Source organism: Aulonocara stuartgranti, assembly GCF_965226115.1.
Source record: "Aulonocara stuartgranti genome assembly, chromosome: 2".
In the NCBI taxonomy this organism is placed as follows: Eukaryota; Metazoa; Chordata; class Actinopteri; order Cichliformes; family Cichlidae; genus Aulonocara; species Aulonocara stuartgranti.
Window position 1 is genome coordinate 26,436,056 of NC_138940.1, and position 17,920 is coordinate 26,453,975.

General features: G+C 42.8%; 2 protein-coding genes across 3 annotated transcripts; one reads left to right on the forward strand and one right to left on the reverse strand.

The window, feature by feature from the left end:
- Positions 1 to 5,503: 5,503 nt before the first annotated feature.
- Positions 5,504 to 8,989, reverse strand: hbegfa (heparin-binding EGF-like growth factor a). Of its 2 annotated transcripts, XM_082502924.1 has the most exons (6): positions 8,744 to 8,988; positions 7,684 to 7,935; positions 7,385 to 7,583; positions 7,141 to 7,293; positions 6,937 to 7,023; positions 5,504 to 6,824 (listed from the first exon to the last, which is right to left on the reverse strand). In XM_082502924.1, the coding sequence occupies exons 1-5, from the start codon at positions 8,784 to 8,786 to the stop codon at positions 6,951 to 6,953; spliced, it is 720 nt and encodes a 239-aa protein (XP_082359050.1). In that variant the 5' UTR covers positions 8,787 to 8,988; the 3' UTR covers positions 5,504 to 6,824; positions 6,937 to 6,950. The 2 variants fall into 2 exon arrangements, with proteins under 2 accessions (XP_082359050.1, XP_082359051.1); XM_082502925.1 differs by lacking the exon at positions 6,937 to 7,023 and having other exon boundaries at positions 8,744 to 8,989.
- A 3,523-nt stretch (positions 8,990 to 12,512) lies between these two features.
- rufy1 (RUN and FYVE domain containing 1) lies at positions 12,513 to 17,884 on the forward strand. Its single transcript, XM_082557871.1, has 17 exons — positions 12,513 to 12,885; positions 13,110 to 13,289; positions 13,378 to 13,495; positions 13,596 to 13,697; positions 13,776 to 13,899; positions 13,989 to 14,050; positions 14,210 to 14,345; positions 14,446 to 14,547; positions 14,641 to 14,757; positions 14,862 to 15,029; positions 15,131 to 15,228; positions 15,315 to 15,434; positions 15,643 to 15,772; positions 16,720 to 16,814; positions 16,907 to 16,955; positions 17,039 to 17,116; positions 17,222 to 17,884. The coding sequence occupies exons 1-17, from the start codon at positions 12,552 to 12,554 to the stop codon at positions 17,363 to 17,365; spliced, it is 2,157 nt and encodes a 718-aa protein (XP_082413997.1). The 5' UTR covers positions 12,513 to 12,551; the 3' UTR covers positions 17,366 to 17,884.
- The last annotated feature ends 36 nt before the right edge of the window (positions 17,885 to 17,920 follow it).

Below are 17,920 nucleotides of genomic sequence, written 5' to 3' on the forward strand. Positions count from 1 at the left end.
AAAGCGCTTTACACTACATTCAGTCATTCACCCATTCACACACACACATTCACACACTGGCAATGGTAAGCTACGTTGTAGCCACAGCTGCCCTGGGGCACACTGACAGAGGCGAGGCTGCCGGACACAGGCGCCACCGGGCCCTCTGACCACCACCAGTAGGCAAACATGGGGTTAGTATCTTGCCCAAGGATACTAACAATTGTCTCAAGGCACTGGAAGGTAAAGACCCTACAGTAATGGAGAGAAAACCCAAACCCTAAGACAACCTCCTTTGAGCAAGCACTTGGCGACAATGGGAAGGAAAAACACAAATTTTTGCTTGTGGAATAACAATACTTACTTTATTCATCTAATTGTTACAAATGTTGGTTCTTTTTAAGTCAACAACAAAGATATACGAAGACTTATGCACCCTCTTTAGGACCTTCCCATCCTTATCATCTTGAATCAGCACTCCCAGATCCGCGTCCCTCATAGTTTCAAGAACAGAAGAAAAGCCTGAAGTTAAAAAAGAAATTCAATATATAGAAATCAGTGATGCAAATAACAGCGGTACCTACTTACTTTTTCTTAGTAACGAGTAATCTAACTAATTACTATTTCTATCGTTGCAACGCTGTTACCGTTACTAACAAGAAAATGCGGTGCGGACACATTACCATTTTTCACCTCAGACAGCTGTCATCTTCTTACCGGAGCTAGGGGGCGAAACAATCGCACAAGTCCTGCTGATTGGCTGAGGAAGAATGAAGTAGTTGTGGTAAACCAATCACATGACCAATTTAAGATGACATAGCAACAAGATGCTATATACCAGTTTTTAAATTGTGTTGATAGGCCACGTAAAACCACAGTCATGATAATAAAAATATACACGTTGTTTTTTCCTGAATACTATCGTCACGTTTACTGTCTAAGGACAGCGCTAGCCCCCATTCTCTGCTGAAGACCAAAAGAAAACGAAACAAAAAAACACCCCTTTCATATTGGTGGAAAAATGTACCATATCGACCAATCAAAAAATTATATGGCAACGTGGCATTTGGATGTTTAGCAAGAGGGGTAAGTTTTGGGAGTGACGGCAAGAGAAAGTTTTGAGATGTGAGAGATTTGTAACGTTTAGCATGTTTGGAGTGCGTAGTGTAGTGTGTTGTCTTTTGTAGTAAGTGTCTAGTGTAGTGGAGAGTTTTCTTTAGTGTGTCAGAACTATGAGGCGACAGGTGAATGTCACAGATGCTCCCAGAAAGCCACCAGAGGCAGATTGCAATGTAAACGCTGTCTCCAGGTGGGAAAACAGGAGGGTTGATATGCCTCCTGTTGTTAGGCCTGCGGGTATTGGGCTTGTGATGTTCTCCTTTATCTGATAGTGGACTGAAATTATTTTTCTGGAGTGGCATGGCTAATTTGTGTGGGATCTTATTTGATGCAGAACACCTGATTGTGCTGTAAATAGTTTGAAATGGTTATTTTAAAAAAACCCACCTTGGCTGCATTTTAGGTAAATGGCTACATATAACTTTGTTGTTTGCAAAACTTGTGCATAGGTTTTTAAAATCTACAATTTCTAATTGAATTTGAAGTTATGAAAATGATTCATTAAACATGTTTGCGGTTGTTACAGTAAAAAATACAACTTTTTTTCTACTCGGAATTTATGTTTTTTGTCTGATTTTAGATCAATTGTGTTAATACAGTATGTCAAGATGAAAAAATAACTGTAAGTTTAGACATATGAGGTTGTGCTGAAAAGAATGATACCAAACAAGGCAAGATAGTTTTTAAACATGAAAAGTAGTCAAAAACAGCCAATTATACCCTAAAGTTACTTTACCTAGTAATTAGTTCGTTTTAGAATATTGTAACTCAGTTACTAACTCGGTTACTTTTTTTGAAGAAGTAACTAGTAACTAGAAGTAACTAGTTTTCAAAGTAACTTGCCCAACACTGATACAAATATAGCAAGAGCCAGGAAATGATCTAGGAACATAATATCGAGCTTGAAGACGCCTGAAAAAATGTCCTTTAAGGAGAGAAAAGACAAATCTCTCAAGGTTCTTGCACCCAGCCTAGCCCATATAAAGAAAGTGTTATTCAGTTGTGATCTGTATGTTTGATTTGGCAATGATTTGAGCTAGATGCCCTTTCTGATGCAACCCTTGGCATTTATCCAGGCTTGGGATTGGTACTCGGAGTATACTGGCTCCCCATGGCTGGATTAGATGAGAAGGTGAATAACACCTTATTTACTTGCCCCACACTGGGACAACATTGAGTTTACTGGCAAGACTGAGACCTAAAAAAAACCCAGTTTGCTCTCAATCTTTGCAGCTTTTGGGGGCAGTTGTAAGAAAAATAGCTGGGCCTGATGAAGTAGTGGAGAGAGTAGGCATGAGTCAAGAATGACTCGTTTTTCATCTAACAAATGAGGGGTGTTGGTCAAAAAGTAAACGCCATCAAAGTTGATGAAAAATGAGATTTTATTACTTAATATTTCAGCCTCTTGAGGGCCGCTCTGCTTACACAGACCGTCATGTTTGCCTTCGCCAAAGGTCCTGCCTTTGGCTGCACGTGTCAATTTTAGAAGCTTAAGGAGGAAGAGAAAGAGCAGACAGGAAAAGGATGAGGAAATGGAGAAGACAAGGCTGCATGACAGGACGGAATAACAAAAAAGAGACTAATCCACTTAATGACAGGTAGTGACAGAGTGACTCTTAATCTTTTGTAGGCGAACGCACCCTCCAGAGCAGAAGTTGTCACCTTGACCCATTCTTTGTCCTCCCGTCTATCCCTCTTTCTCACGTTACCCCTTTGCCCTAATCTCTCATTCCTTCTCTTCATTTCTGTCATCCTCCCCTCCCTCCTCCTCCTCCTCCTCTTTTGCCCTATGTGCTGTGCAAATGGGCCGACACAGACTGCGTGCAACACGTTGATCCTTTGCAGCTTTTTATTGTTGCTCAACAATCACTCCCTCCCTGTCATCGCTTCATCCACCAGGAGTGGCACGCTGACATTTGGGCCAGCATTTCAGGTTGACCTCACGGGCCTGTGAAAAGCATATACACCTAAAACAACCTCTGACATGCACAAAGTAATCAATTTCAGGTAATAATGTGTTCCTGTTGATGATATCCGGCAAGAGAATGATTACATTTCCAACTGCTGGCGTGCGCACTTCCATATTAGTGTGGAAACTACCCATTGTTGCCTCTCAGCAGAGCAGGAAGCACCTTTCACAACAAACCTACCCTCCTTATACCGATTAAATCCAGTGCAGCTGCCGTAGCATCTGATTACTTCAGTCTATTTGGCAATGACAAGAAGGCAATGGAGCAGTTTACTTATTAGCTTTAGATCATTTTGGCAAAAGTTAGAAATAACTAATATTTAATGTTTGAATGTTTCCATTAATGAGCATAGTAGTCCGCTCCACAGCCTTTGATTTGGCTACTTTTTAATGCTACTGTTTTTCATGTGTACCTCAGAATAAAGCGGAAGTCTTACATGTGTGTGTGAAGCAAACTTACTCTAGGAAAATCACAGCCCCCAAAAACAATATCAAACACAATAGGCTTGCTGGTATTTCCCACAAGCGTCTGGCATGCAATAAATTTTGCCACTTCTAAAGAATCTCGGCCAACCTGCGAGGAAATGCCTTAAAGCTCTGTGGAAAAATAATCTCTTCGACTCTCTAGGAATAAAAAATAACTTCTAAGGGCAGGACAAGCTCAAAGTGTAGACTCTGCGGAGCTGTTTCTCAAGCCCAACAAGGAAAATTCATGAGAAGTGCAGTGCTGATGGCTGATGATGGGCCACCATCCTGGCCATTATTTCCTGGCTGGGGTCCACGAGGCCACCGAGAAACAGAACGCAGTGAACTCCCTTCTTCTTCTCTCTCAGCATTCTGGCTCTCCCGCCTGCGATCAGGCCCGGGAATAGCAGCTATGTGAGCATGACTGCACGACACTATTTCTGTGCGCTCTGCTACTTGACATTGAGAGGCCGGGATTAGGTGGCCCCCCACTACTGTAAATGAATAGCTCCCGTCACTCACACACGCACACAAACACATGTGTGTGCTTTGTAAATACACATATGAATCCCCCTGAACATAAAAAAATGTGACTGAGAAACTGGAGTTTTCTGCACATTTTCACCTTCCTGTAAACGCCACGTGAGGATGATGAAAGCTGAAGTGCTGTTTTTCAGTTTCTCAACAAGCGGTATGAAGAAAGTTGCATTCTGAATCAGGTACCATGCCCTCGGTGGTTCAGTTGAACATCTGTCAGCCACCACCACCTCCCCACCACCCCCTTGTGCGAACATGAGCTCCCCACAGTATGCTGCTTATTCAGTCTATATGGAACGTATGGGAATCAGACCCACAAACGGTGCTGAAAAAGATCACATAACAAACATGCATGTTTTGCTGTGGATTCTTTTCTTGGTAATGGTTCGGTTAACCCTTCAACCCACTCAGAGTCAGCTCTGAAGCATGACTGTACCACATTCCCACTTACACAGACACACACTGCCAGTGTAACAACATCTGTGTAGGAGGTGACTTCAAGGGAGTGACTAACATTTGGCAGGGCCTCAACCTGCCTTTGAGTCCAGCTGGGTCTTTTGACCGTCCTTACCTCCATTAAACCTGTGTGCGGCATACATGACAGCATTGCTGCATCCTGCTATTTGCTGTATGTGGTCTCTCTGAATACTGTGGTATTCGGGGGCTGGTCGAGGCCTCAGATGTTGTGCTCAATCGCGTGTCTTTGAGTGCGACATCTGTTTCAGCTGCGTGAGTAATGGTGTGTGAGGCAGTGGCTAAACATCAGGTGTTTGCCGTCTTGCACATCTCAGATCTGTTGCCTTTCTCCTCCCCCCCCCCACAGCTGGAATGAGTCCTGTATGTATCATGATTGATCTGTCAGTGAGTCTGACGATGCTGTTGTCATCACATAAAAAAACGACTAACGTCTTCACTTTCCTCACGGCTCGCTTAGACAGTCTGGCATCAGTTATTTGTTGAATTGTAAACAGTGGCACGCACAGATAACCCCAATTACATATAATAACTGAGGAAGGATTTTTGATTCAAGATCTATGAGCACTGGCTAAAAATAATAACAGCACCAATGTGCAGGATACAGGTGTCTCAGTTTAAAGCGACTGCTCACACGCCAGAGACGGGAAATAAAAACATGATGTTTGCTTTAATTGCAGATCCTGAACGAGCTAGAAGAGCAACAGCGGTGTTATCGTTATTAAGACAGGCATTAATGCACGGTCCAACTCAGGAAGCAAATGAATGACTATAAGTTTGGAATAATAAAGATTTAACCCTGCGATAGACTAGCTATCTGTCCAGGGTGTACCCGCCTCTTGCCCTGTGACATCTGGGATTGGCTCCAGCCCCACCATGATCCTGAATCGGATAAGAAAGCGGGTGGATGGATGGATGGATGGATGGATGGATTGAGAAATAACAGAGAAACTCCAGAACTCACATATTGAGATGTTTATTTATTTATTTTTTATTCTGCTCTGAAAAGAAAATCACAAATATAAATCACTTCAAAATTGCAGGATTTGAATGGATAAAGCACTTGAATTCACATTGTTTTTCCTTTTTTCTTGACAGCTTAACAGTTTCTCCTCTAACAATGATAAGACATAAACACAACATATTTATACCCAATTCTTTCTACAGTGCATTTCATATGTGACTCCCTTCTAAAAAAAAAAGAAAAGAAAGAAATACAGATGTTGAGAGCACAGTTCTTGTGGTGCTTATAATCAGTACATAGCAGTGTGCCTAATGATCAGCGTTACCTCTGAAACTGAAACCTAACGTGAAGTAACGGTCCCCGAACCTGCAGGATAAAGCCGGGTGGGGGGGATGGGAGAGAGTAGGGCTTTGCCCTCCCTCATTACCAATACTGATGTGCCTTTGAGCAATTCACTGAACCCACATTGGAGCCACTTAGTGGCTGACAGAAGAGACTGGTTGCCCCAGGGGCAGTTTCCAGGTGTGACTATGAGTAATCGTGAGTGTGGTCAGTGTTGGAAATCATCTGAACCATTGGATCATTAAAAATAATATCAAATAAAATAAAATCTCGCGTATTCAATGATCAATTTATTAACCACAGTGCTATTGATCATCTAGTGAGTGCCAGAATTAAAGTTTATGCCATATTTTTCATGAAATACTGAGCTTTTGCTTCGTTTGCTTCTGTTTCATAAATAAATAGCCTCGAATAAGAAATATAAAAACACTTTTTTTTGTTTTATTTTAAAAACTGCTAAAAGGTGGTTAAAAATCTCCATAAATACAGTTAGCTTAAATAAATAAATTAAAATTATAAATATACCGTTTACTGTACACACACAAGAAAAAACAAATCAACAAAAAAAAACAAAAAACACGTGACGGCATTGAGCAGGAAAATACAAAATGTTGTCTTTTGAGAGAAAGAGAATCCAGATTGAGCTCTGATTGTTGTTAAAAATCTCAAATAATTTCAGAGACAGAGTCAAGACGCATTCCTCCTTCTTCCCGTTCCTCGTCGCCTGATTCTCGACACACCTCCTCTGAGCGGTTTAATATTCCAGTTCCAGACCGGGAGTTTCTTCTTCTGAAGCCATCAGGAATACATTCACGTGCCCACTCTTTATTTGAACGGCCAGCAGAACATTGGGCAGACGTCCTTCTGTTCTCTTCTTTGCGTACGTTCAATTTATTTTCCTTTTCTTTTCCTCCGGGACCTCCTGTTGCTGTTCACTTTTCATTTTCAGCTGAGGTAGAATTTCTACATCTTTGCCTAAAATAAAAAAAAAAAGGGGGGGGGGGGGAATGAGTGAAATCTAGTCGCACTTGATAGCGGCTGATGTCAGTCGGTGTACGTGTTTGTAGCCCTTTCCCTAACCACTCACCTCTCTTTGTTGCTTCAGTGGTTGGATGCTGACCCTAGCTTCACCTTCTCCTCATTCTCTACATCATACTCTCCCCGCTTGTGAAACCTGGAATAAACGAAAGGAAAGGAAGCTCGTTCAGTCTTCTACGTATCGCCTCGTTATTAGCTAAGATCCTAACCTGTGCATGGCTGCGAGTGCGTGCCGGGCGTGTGTTTCGCTCACCTGAGCATTAACAAAAGTCCGATGATGGTGAGGCACAGAGACGACAGCACCACCGCCACCACCGCCAGAGCTGTGGTGCGGTCGTAGCCCTCTCGGGACTGCGATGGCAGCAGGATAAACTGACACCTATCGCCGGAGTAATTATGGTGGCACCTGCGAAGAGGACGGTGAAGGGAAAACTGTTAATAATTGATCGACTTGAGGTGCGCATGATGTGCAGGTAAACAGAGAGCTAAATACTCACACGCATGATGGTTCACGGAGGTCTTTCAGGTAAGTGCAGGTCCCGTGAATGCAGTAATCTTTGTACTTCTTCAGGCAAGGATTCCTCTTCCTTCCCTTTCCTTTTCCCCTCTTCTTTCCCTTTCCTCTCGTTGTTTTTCCCTCAGTGTTTTCAGCTTCCAGGATGGTAGAAGGATCTTTGGGTTTGCTTGACATGGCAACTAAAGTGAGAAAAAAAAAACAAGACCAACAATTACATGTACTGTCTTTGTTAAAAGCCACTTAAAAGCACCAATTTAAGACATTTTTTAAGTGCCTTACCTCTTGGCAGCTGCAGTTCATAGTCTCCAGATGTGCCATCTTCATACTCTTCATAATAGTAGTAGTCATCATCGTACTCCTCCGCCTCGCCATCCTTGCTGTAATCTGCTGTTGTCGCCCTCACGCCCCGGTTCTCCTCCTCCTCTGCTCTCCTGTCTCTGGTTGTGTCCAGGAGGCTGATAACAGAGGTGTGCTGCTGCTTGTTGCTCTGGTAACTGTCTACTGCAGCACCGCTGGCCAGTCTGGACATCACTGAAGGAGCAGGAAAATCAAACGTTATGAATGAGGTCCTCTTTTGAACATATATACACCACAAAAACAAACAACAAAAATCACAATCAGAAAACTCTTCCTCTAGGGGACAACCAGCAGACAGGTTAGTGCATCAAGCTGGGTGAGCCTTCTTGGGCAAGTTGAAACATGTTGTACAGGAAGAAGCTTCAGGCAGGATTTTTTTAGGGATGCAGTAATTACCCTGCTGTTCTCTCTTAGGAAATACACCGGATCAGACATTGTCCTTAGGGATTGATTGAGTCAATGCCCAGCTCAGGATGCACTCAAAAGGACGCCAAATTTTAAACTGAGTGACTGAGTTTGACCCGCATGTTTAATGTCAAACAGACTTTCTGAGTTACTGTCCTCAAATTCGTGGACATTGAGATATCGGCCTGGCACACAGCCTTCCCCCCTCTGTCTCTCATAACACACGCACAAAATGCATGGGCAGACAGTTAGCTAATGTCAGGCAAGAATATGAGTTAAAAATAAATGTATCCAGTTACATAAAGCATGCTCTAAAATAAGAGAGATGACCCCATTAGCTCCTGAATAGGCTGGCATCATGAAAACTGTTGCCTAAAAGATTAAGTTTACACGACATGTTATAGCTCGGTTATTATAGAGAGGATTACACTGACAGCCAAGAAAGAGAGAGAGACACACACACACACACACACACACACACACACACACACACACACACGCGCGCGCGCGCGCTAAGTGATCCATTAATGAACACAGAAGAAACACTGGTTAAGTTGCACAGGCACATGAAACGTACCCAACGCGTGAGCCAGCAACAGCGCAACAGCGAAAATCCTCATGGCTTCCAGTAGCTTTAAGTAGAAAAATTATTTAAATTAACAAAAAAAATCTAAAAGTTATATTCCGTCCACCTCTCAGTATTCCTTCCTTTTTTTTTTTTTTTTATATGCTTTTTCTTTTTTGTTAATAGAACTCCTCTCTTCTCCTCGCGTCCCTGCTGCCGCTGTCTCCTCTCCAGAAAGACTGGCGACTGAAGCTCACGAGCCTTTTAGCCTAGATAGATATCCCCGCCTCCTGGGTGTTGCCAATAACCACAAGAGCATGTTGCGGCAATTAATTCGTATTTTAACTCAAATTATCCATCATGTTACTTGGTACTCCCAAAGATAGAAAATAAAATACAAAAACTGTCGGGAAATTAAAAGAAACAGGAAACTGAAACTTAATTAAAAAAAAAAAACAAACTAATCCTTGGTTCCTTTTGTACATATTGACTCATTCTTTCTGTCTGAGTGCCGTCATAGGGTTTGGTTGTGTTTAATCCAGGTAAATCCGGTGGTTAAAGCAGTCACAGATTTAAAGTATGCGTGTCACAGAATCAGAAGTCCAAATATTAAGTAAGATACATTAACAGTCCATACTTACATTTAAGCAAGATAATTCAACAGCGAAGCTGTTGAAGAGGAGGACAGGAAACGTAGTAATACATGACAAAATATACAACTCTGCAGTAAAAACTGGAGATCAGATGATGGGCTTCACTTTGGCTCCAAGTATTAAAAGCGCCTTTAACGGGTACGAAATGTGAGCGCCACCACGTGGTCAAGGATTACACTACACTGTTTTACTGTTTAGGTTCAGGTAGTTTCCAGAGTTAGAAACAAGCGAAATTAACTATTTATTTGAAAAATGTTTAACTTTGACTTACTTTTTTTATCAGCTTTACAGTTAGTCGTGTTTTCAAAATTTCACAACAGACATTTCAATACAAACACCACTTCTTGAAGGGCAGCTGGTTCACAGTAATGTAGACCTCCCAAATCTAAATAAAGAAAGGCTACAAAGCATCATCAGGCCACTGTGATGCCAAAGGTTACTAAAACTTAAGGCCTTTCCTGTGCGTTTCTATTTTCACTTTGTTTTGTGATAACACACGTTCTTTTCAGTTATCTCCCTGCCTTCCCCTCCTGTTTTTTTTATTTCAGGTAACTGCAATCAACTACAATGTTTTTCCACACAGACTTGGGTAATTTGAGAAGCGAGGTGATGAGGTGGTTAAAACTGTCAACTCACAACGTGAAGGTTCTTGGTTCCCAGGGCTTCTTGTCTGTCTTACTTCTCTCCATGTACTCCAGCTTCTTCCGCAGTCCACAGATGTGCAATTTAGGGTTAATTGATTATTTTAAATCGACCATGGATAAGTGTATAGCATAGTGCTGCATAAATGTATGTTTCAAATTGCTTTGAATGGTCAGTAAGTCTAGAAAAGTGTTGTATAAATGCAAGTGCATTACATTACATAGAGGAGTAATGGTAGATTTTCTAAGTGCAAAAGGAAGGACGGCAAGCTCCTAATACGTTTATTCACTGCCAGTTGATCTTTTTACTACTGGTGTCATGCAGTTCTGAGGTAACAACAATTATTCACAAGAAAATTATCTTTTGATTGCAATGTGAAATTCTCCCTTCAGCTCTCAAGTGCAAAAAATACCATCATAGGTTAATAGCACAAGTGCTTCAACTGGATTAAAGTATAGTCTGACTTCATGGATGGCTGTGTTAACAACATTCTTAGAATTAATAATTAAAGTTGGAGTCAATTTAAAGCAACACAAAACGGATCAAATAAAGATAAAATAGATACACAATACATCAGTATCACAGCTTTTGATGTTATTACTACTGCTGGTTTTCTAGAGATTTATGGGCTTTACTTCTAAGTGCATATTCTTACGATTCCCGTCACAGTAAAGCCTCTTTGGCTAAAGCTTAACTACGTTGTAGTGTGTGTTGAGGTCACATGTAGGTCGGCTGCTCACCACGTATGGGGGTAATGAATATGTCTGCCCTTTGTACTCTTAGGCATAGACTAACTCTGATGTGACCGTAGACAATAAATCTGGTGCGCCAGAATGTCATACTAATGCGATTCTTTTAAATACACGCACAGTGATGATGCAAGTCTGATCAGAAACCGTTTATTTCCAGGCCAGGGAGCAAGAATGAGAAACAATTCTAAAAACATAATAAAATTACCACCGAGCCTAGATAAAACAATTCTAAAACTGGTAAGAATGCAATTTTCTGTATGCACTAAAAATCCCACCCAGTCCCACAACCCAGGACGAATGTTCGTTATGGGTTCACAGGCCAGAAATTCCTCTTGCGGAGCTGCGTGCATGGCAGCCTCGTCCCAGGCAGACGAGGATGAGCCTGCTATCCCCTTCTCGTCCCTTTACTGGGCCCATCACATCCCAGCTCAGCTCGCATTCTGCACTGAGTCCGTTGCTCGATCGCCTCCCCTCGCGTCATCGCCCTGTAAGTAAACAAATAGGGGCCACAACCATCGTCCTGGAAGCTGCCCTGGCTTATAGCCATGGCGACCCTCTCCCAACACGGCTGCACCCGGTGAACAACAGTGGAGACGCTACTCACAAATGCTGTCAATCACAGGCGTTGTCTCCTATTGTCGCCGTTCCTGCTGTCGGGACTGCGTCGCTACGTCACACTCACCTGTCCGTCTCCAGATGAGGCGCCGCACCCCCGCGATCAGGCAGTGATTCCCCCTATCTATCTATCTATCTATGAATGAATGAATGAATGAATGAATGAATGAATGAATGACCTGGTCTTCTTGTGTTCCTTTTCATATCGTGTGCCTCTGTCATCCCAAGCCCCAGTCAGCTTCCTTTTAAAGGGTCCCTTAAACAGCTGATAGGCCACCTCTGGACACACCCATGTCTCAGGTGATCACTATCAGCTAATTTGTCCCATGCCCAGCCAGTCCACAGTGGATTAAAACAATGTCAAATAAGCCACTAAAAACCATGCAATACAAACAGAATAAAATCATGCAAATAAAAACTAAACTCACAAATAAAGACTAAAAAACAGAATAAAACCAATATAAAAGATAAATACAAATTTCCTCTGTGTGACATGAACATTCAATCTTAAGTAACATGACTTTTTCTTCTTTTCTATCTTCTTCTGTCATCTGCTTCCTTCCGCTTCCACAGCAAATGATCTGCACCCATCTCACTCCATCCTTACCATCCTCCTCTGTCAGCCCTCTGCATCTCCTCCTTCACTACATCCACAAACCTCCTCTAAGGTCTTCCTCGTTTCTCTTTTATTCTTTCCTGCCTGGCAGCTGCATTTAGCATCCTTTGTCCCATATGTCCACTATCCCTTCTCCAAACCATCTCAGCCTGCCTCTCTAACTCTGTCTTCAACCCTCTCAACTCAAGGTGTCCCTCGAAAGTAATTGTTTGTCCCTACTGGTCACTCCCAATGAAAATCTTTATCTTTAGTTCTGGCTCCTGTCCTGTGACCCACACGAACCCAACACACTAACCTGAAAGGCAAAACTAAAATTTCATTGACTGTGAATAAATAAAAACGCGATCTTTAGTTATTAGATATTTGTCAGTCCGCCACTCTCCAGCCAAGTCCAACAGGTGGCAGTGATTTAACTCCAGTGTGTTTTGCTAACCGCCAATGAATCAAAAGTAAAAGAACGTCAGGCCTCACAAGCGTCGCTTATTGGTTTAAGGCGATCACGTGAATTATACGCGAGAAAGGGGGACGGGGGGAGGGCAAACATGGCTGACGAAGCAGGGGAAGTAAACACAGCTGTTACAGAGCGCGACGAAAAACAAGAACAAGATGAGCCCAAAGTTTTACGACCAGCGACTAATGGCGAACCGGATGGGGGCAGCGAGCAGGACTGGACCGAGAGGCAGGCTTCCCAGGTCGCAGAGGAGAACAGCTGGTCGGCTCCTCTCCTGTCTCTGGCTCGTAAGGCCACAGAGACGATTAGCAGCGGGATCAGCTACGCTGCCATCCAGAGAAAGCCCTCACAGGGATACGCGGCGAGCTCCCCGACCGAGAATGAGGCCGAAAGTGACCTCAGTAACTCAGCGAAAAAGCTTCCAGGTAGACTTTGATTTTTCTGATGCCTGCTAGTTAATGCACTTTAAGATCGAACCATTGCGGCTGTCACAGGCACTTGAAACACTGTATAAGTGTCAGCTGTCACATCACATGACTCCAAGATCAGACTCTTGGTTTTTTTGGTTAGTGAAGTGCTCCTTTTCCGGCTATGTCATCTGACAGAATTAACCTCAGAGCTTCTCCTTTTTTTCATGCTTTCTGTACAGTTGTTCCCCCCAAAGACTCAATGGCAATAGAAAGATCCAACCTGCTCAGCATGCTGAAGCTCAGCATCAGAGTGTTGATTCAGTCTTCTATGAGTCTGGGCAGGACGCTTGACTCGGAGTACCCTCCTCTGCAGCAGTTTTTTGTTGTCCTGGAGCACTGCCTCAAACACGGTCTTAAAGGTTAGACGTAAATAAATCTGACTTTTGCTGTTGTGCTATATTTAGCTGCCTGCATGCTGAAGTTAATTCTGCATGTTGTCTGATTCAGCCAAGAAATCCTTCATTGGTTACAACAAGTCTATATGGGGACCACTGGAGCTGGTAGAAAAGTTATGCACGGAGTCTGTCAACATCGCCACCAGTGCCAGAGACATGCCTGGCATTAAGTATGCCATTAAATGCCATTATATTATTTCTATAATAAAACTGCATCGCAACTGAGTTTAATTGTACTTATACTGTCATTCTTGTTTTTGTTTTTCTTAGGACTGGTTTGGGGAGAGGAAGGGCTTGGCTGCATTTGGCGCTTATGCAGAAGAAAGTAGCCGACTATATGAAGGCCCTGCTGGACCACAAGGACCTCCTGAGGTCAGTTACACTTGTTTTATAGTGCATTATAAACATGGGTTTCTTCCTAGCATCCACTTTACCTTTTAAATCCCTTAGTGAGTTTTATGACTTTGGAGCACTGATGTTGGAAGACGAAGGGTCGGTAATGGTGGGGCTGCTGGTGGGCCTCAACGTAATTGATGCTAACCTTTGCATTAAAGGGGAGGACCTTGATTCACAGGTTAGTGATGCTGTTTTGTAAGAATCAGTTTCACTCTGAGGAAGAGTTGGATCGAGATACAGAGTGATCTGCTCTTCTTTCCCGTTTAGGTAGCAGTCATCGACTTCTCACTTTATCTGAAAGACTCTGCTAGCAATGAGACTCCAAAAGAGTAAGCATCTACACTGCTTTACATTATTTTTTTAATCTGGACTGTTCTATATTGTTATTACTGTTTAAAGCATGACCCCATATTAAAAAATCCTTACTAAACTTTGGTTAGATATGTCTCACAACTATAAGATGGTAATTGTATCGCTCCCTTCCTTAGTGATTCGAAGATGACAGCCATATTGGATCAGAAGCACTACATTGAGGAGCTAAATCGTCACCTAAGCGGCACCGTCACTGACCTTCAGGCTAAGATGGACTCTCTAGAGAAGACTAATAGCAAGCTTGTAGAGGAGGTTAGGCGTGCTTTGTGTGTGCAGCTGTGGGACTGTGTTCGCACTGGATTGATCCTCTTTAACATCAGCTTGTGTGTGTGTGTTTTCTCCTCTTCTTCAGCTGACAGCTGCCACAGACAGAATCAACTCTCTACGGGAAGAACAGGAACAGCTGAAAAAGGAGAACGAGACGATCTTGCAGTCCAGCCAGAGAAAAGAGGAGGTGTGGGGGGGGGAAAGTGTCTAGGACTAACTGCAGCTGAAGCCCCTCCAGATTTTAAGAAGGAATGAAAAATGCCATGTTTTTATTTTTCAGGCAGTGCTTCAGGACAGCCAGGCAGAGCTGGAGACATACAAACAGACTAGACAAGGCCTGGATGAGATGTACAATGTGGTGTGGAAGCAGTACAAGGAGGAAAAGCGCATTCGCCAGGTCAAGTATCAGTGACCTCCAGGACAGACTGAACCAACACTCCACACCTGGTGTTTTTGGGTTTTGACTCAACTCTAACTGAATTTGACTCCCTTGTGTATTAGGAGCTGGAGCGTGAACTGGAGCTGCAGGTGGGGATGAAGCAGGAGATGGAGGTGGCCATGAAACTGCTGGAGAAGGATACGCATGAGAAACAGGACACGCTGGCAGCCCTACGGCTCCAGCTTGACCAAGTCAAGACTCTCAATGTGCAGATGTTCCACAAAGCTCAGGTATAAATAGATGAGCATGATTATAACTTTGTCTTTCGCACTTACACACACACACACACACACACAGATTGCGCATTTGTCCAAATCGTGTGGTTTCTCAGGACTCGGACCGCCAAGCAGAAAAAAAGCAGGCAGAGGCCGTGCAGCTTGAGCAGAGGATGAATGAAATGGAGAACACCATGAAGGAACTTGAGCAGAGGTATGCGTGCTTGCCTAGGTTGAGATTCAGTTTCGCATTTACATTCCTTTAAATTGACGCTCCTCTTCATATTTTGTGACTCATAGACTACAGAGATCGGAGCAGGAGCGCAAGCAGAACGACCAGTCGGACGAAGACATGAAGGTGGAGCTGCAGGGAAAAGTCGATGCTCTGCAGAAACAGCTAACAGATCTCGATACGCTAAGGTGAAGAAATACAATTGTGGGTGGGGCGGGGGGGTTGAGTGTGGTATTAAGCAGTATGTAGAGAAAAGGTTCATAAAAGGGCAAAGTTGCAAATGTGATTCACCTAAAATGTTTGTTCTCAAACTTTTCAAACATTGTGTAGATCGAGTCCATGCAGTAGTTTGCAGTTTGATGACTTGAGTCACATTTTTGTGTTTTCGGAGCACAGGCTGGGGTTGGAGAACGAGCTGCGCAGTGAGAGGGAACAGAGACAGAACTTGCAAAAAGCTCTCCAGAGGGAGCAGGACAACAGCACCGAACTGCGCACACAGCTGCAGCAGCTCCAGGGCCTGCACTCGGTCAGCATCTCTCAAACACACACACAACCTGTGTCACGTTACACTTGCTCGGATCTAAATAGGCGAATTATAGCGATGGAAAAAAATGTGTGCGCTCTTGACAAATGAAGTTTTATTTTCAAAGTGAAAGGCAACCTACAGCTGCAGCTAAGATTACTCCTACACACAGGCATAAAATACTGTAATCCAATGCCAACATTTAAAATGTGTGATTGGCTTTGTAGAGACTGCTTCTAGACTCTAGCAATGAAGCTACATTGCTAGAGTTGGCTACAAGTCAGAATAAGAGCTTTTTTTTTTATTCTTATGTTCATTAAAAAGTATCTTTTGTAATTATGGCCTTCAAAATGCAGCAACGCCTTTCACCACCAGGGAGCAGTGTTTTACCAGTGGGTGTGTTGAGATGTTTTTGAATGTGTGGTGCTATTCTTTTAACTTTAGATACTCCTTTGTGTCCAAGGTTCTTAAGAAGCTTTTCCTTTTGTAAAAGAGAACGTGCTCATCCTGACTTACCTGGTTATTAATTCAATTGGCTTGATGTACCATCTTGTGGTACAAGGTGGTATTACAAGAAAGTACTGTGCAGCCCCAATCCAACTTCACTGAATGTCATCAACACAGTACATAGATGTTTTAGATTAAAAGTTATGCGGTTTGTTGTTGGTTATTTCTTCAAGTCTGCTGGTAACGTTTCATATTTTAAACACAGGAATTTAGAAACTGTACCTTTCAGCTTCATCACCAGCGAATTATATATTTATGCCAGATGACATTACCTTAAAGAAATAGTTTATTTTACAAAAATATTATTTGTATGACAGCTTTAACAAAGCCTCCCTCCTGTTTCATCCTCTTGTAAGCGGTGTAAGAGCATATTACAAATTCTTGAACATAAATGGGATGTTATGACCTTTTTTTCTTTTGCTTCTTATGGATCGACTTTGCAGGAGCTGCAGGAGTTGAAGCAGGAGAAGCAGCAACTGCAGCAGAAGTGCGAGCAGCAGGAACAGGCTCTACAAGAAATGGGACTGCATCTCAGCCAGTCAGTAACTGCGATGTTTTTTTTGTTTTTTTTCTTACTAAGGAATGCCATTTCACGTAGGAGAATTTATGCCACTTTCATCTTTCTCAAAGGTCTAAACTGAAGATGGAAGATTTCAAGGAGGTCAACAAGGCCCTGAAGGTAAAATGTTAAAGAGTCGAGGGTGGTTTACTTTTATTGTTGACGCTGTAAGACTTGGAATGAGAAACCATTGCTCTTCTCAGGGCCACGCTTGGCTGAAAGATGATGAAGCCACTCAGTGCAAACAATGCCAGAAGGAGTTCTCCATCTCACGCAGAAAGGTACGTTCCGCCCACCCCCATTACATTTCACTTGAGAGCCGCTTCCGTCAACGTCCGCAGTCACATAAATGTTGCCACGTCACGCTGTATGTTTTGCATGCGCAGCACCACTGCAGAAACTGCGGAGACATCTACTGCAACAGCTGCTCCAGTAACGAGCTGGCCTTGCCTTCGTATCCACGGCCTGTGCGAGTGTGCGACGTGTGCCACTCCCTGCTGCTGCAGAGAAGCTCCTCCACAGGTTCCTGACGACATACCCACAGGCTTTAATGTTTTCTCCACACGCTCCAACACTGAATATACTCAATTAATGAATTTAAATACTTGTGTTATGAAAAGGAAAAAGGAAAAAAAAAAGGCGGGAATGTGATTTGGTGTTCCATTGATGCAGTTACCTGAAATTCAGGCATTTTATTTGTACTGACAATGGTCGCCTTTAACGTTGACAGGATGGATTTTAATAAAAAGTAGTTTATGCAGACTTTATGCTAACAAGACTTTGCATAGACATGGAAAGGCTTGAGTATCTGCCACCAGTGTTTCCCTGGGTTGGATTAACAGAGTTTAACAAATGTGGTAATCTCTTGATAAACTGGCCTTTTGATATGTGCAGTTTTTCTAATTCAAACTGTGGATGTACTGTTGGGATTTCAGCTTGAGCTGAGAATCTCTGCTGTTTGCAGGTTTGTGTACTCACAGAATGTAAAGGCACACTGCTTTCTTTATTTAGGATGATTTTCAAAATAAATTTAACAGAAATAACCTGAATATTTTACTTTTGTCTTAAAAGATTATATTTAAACC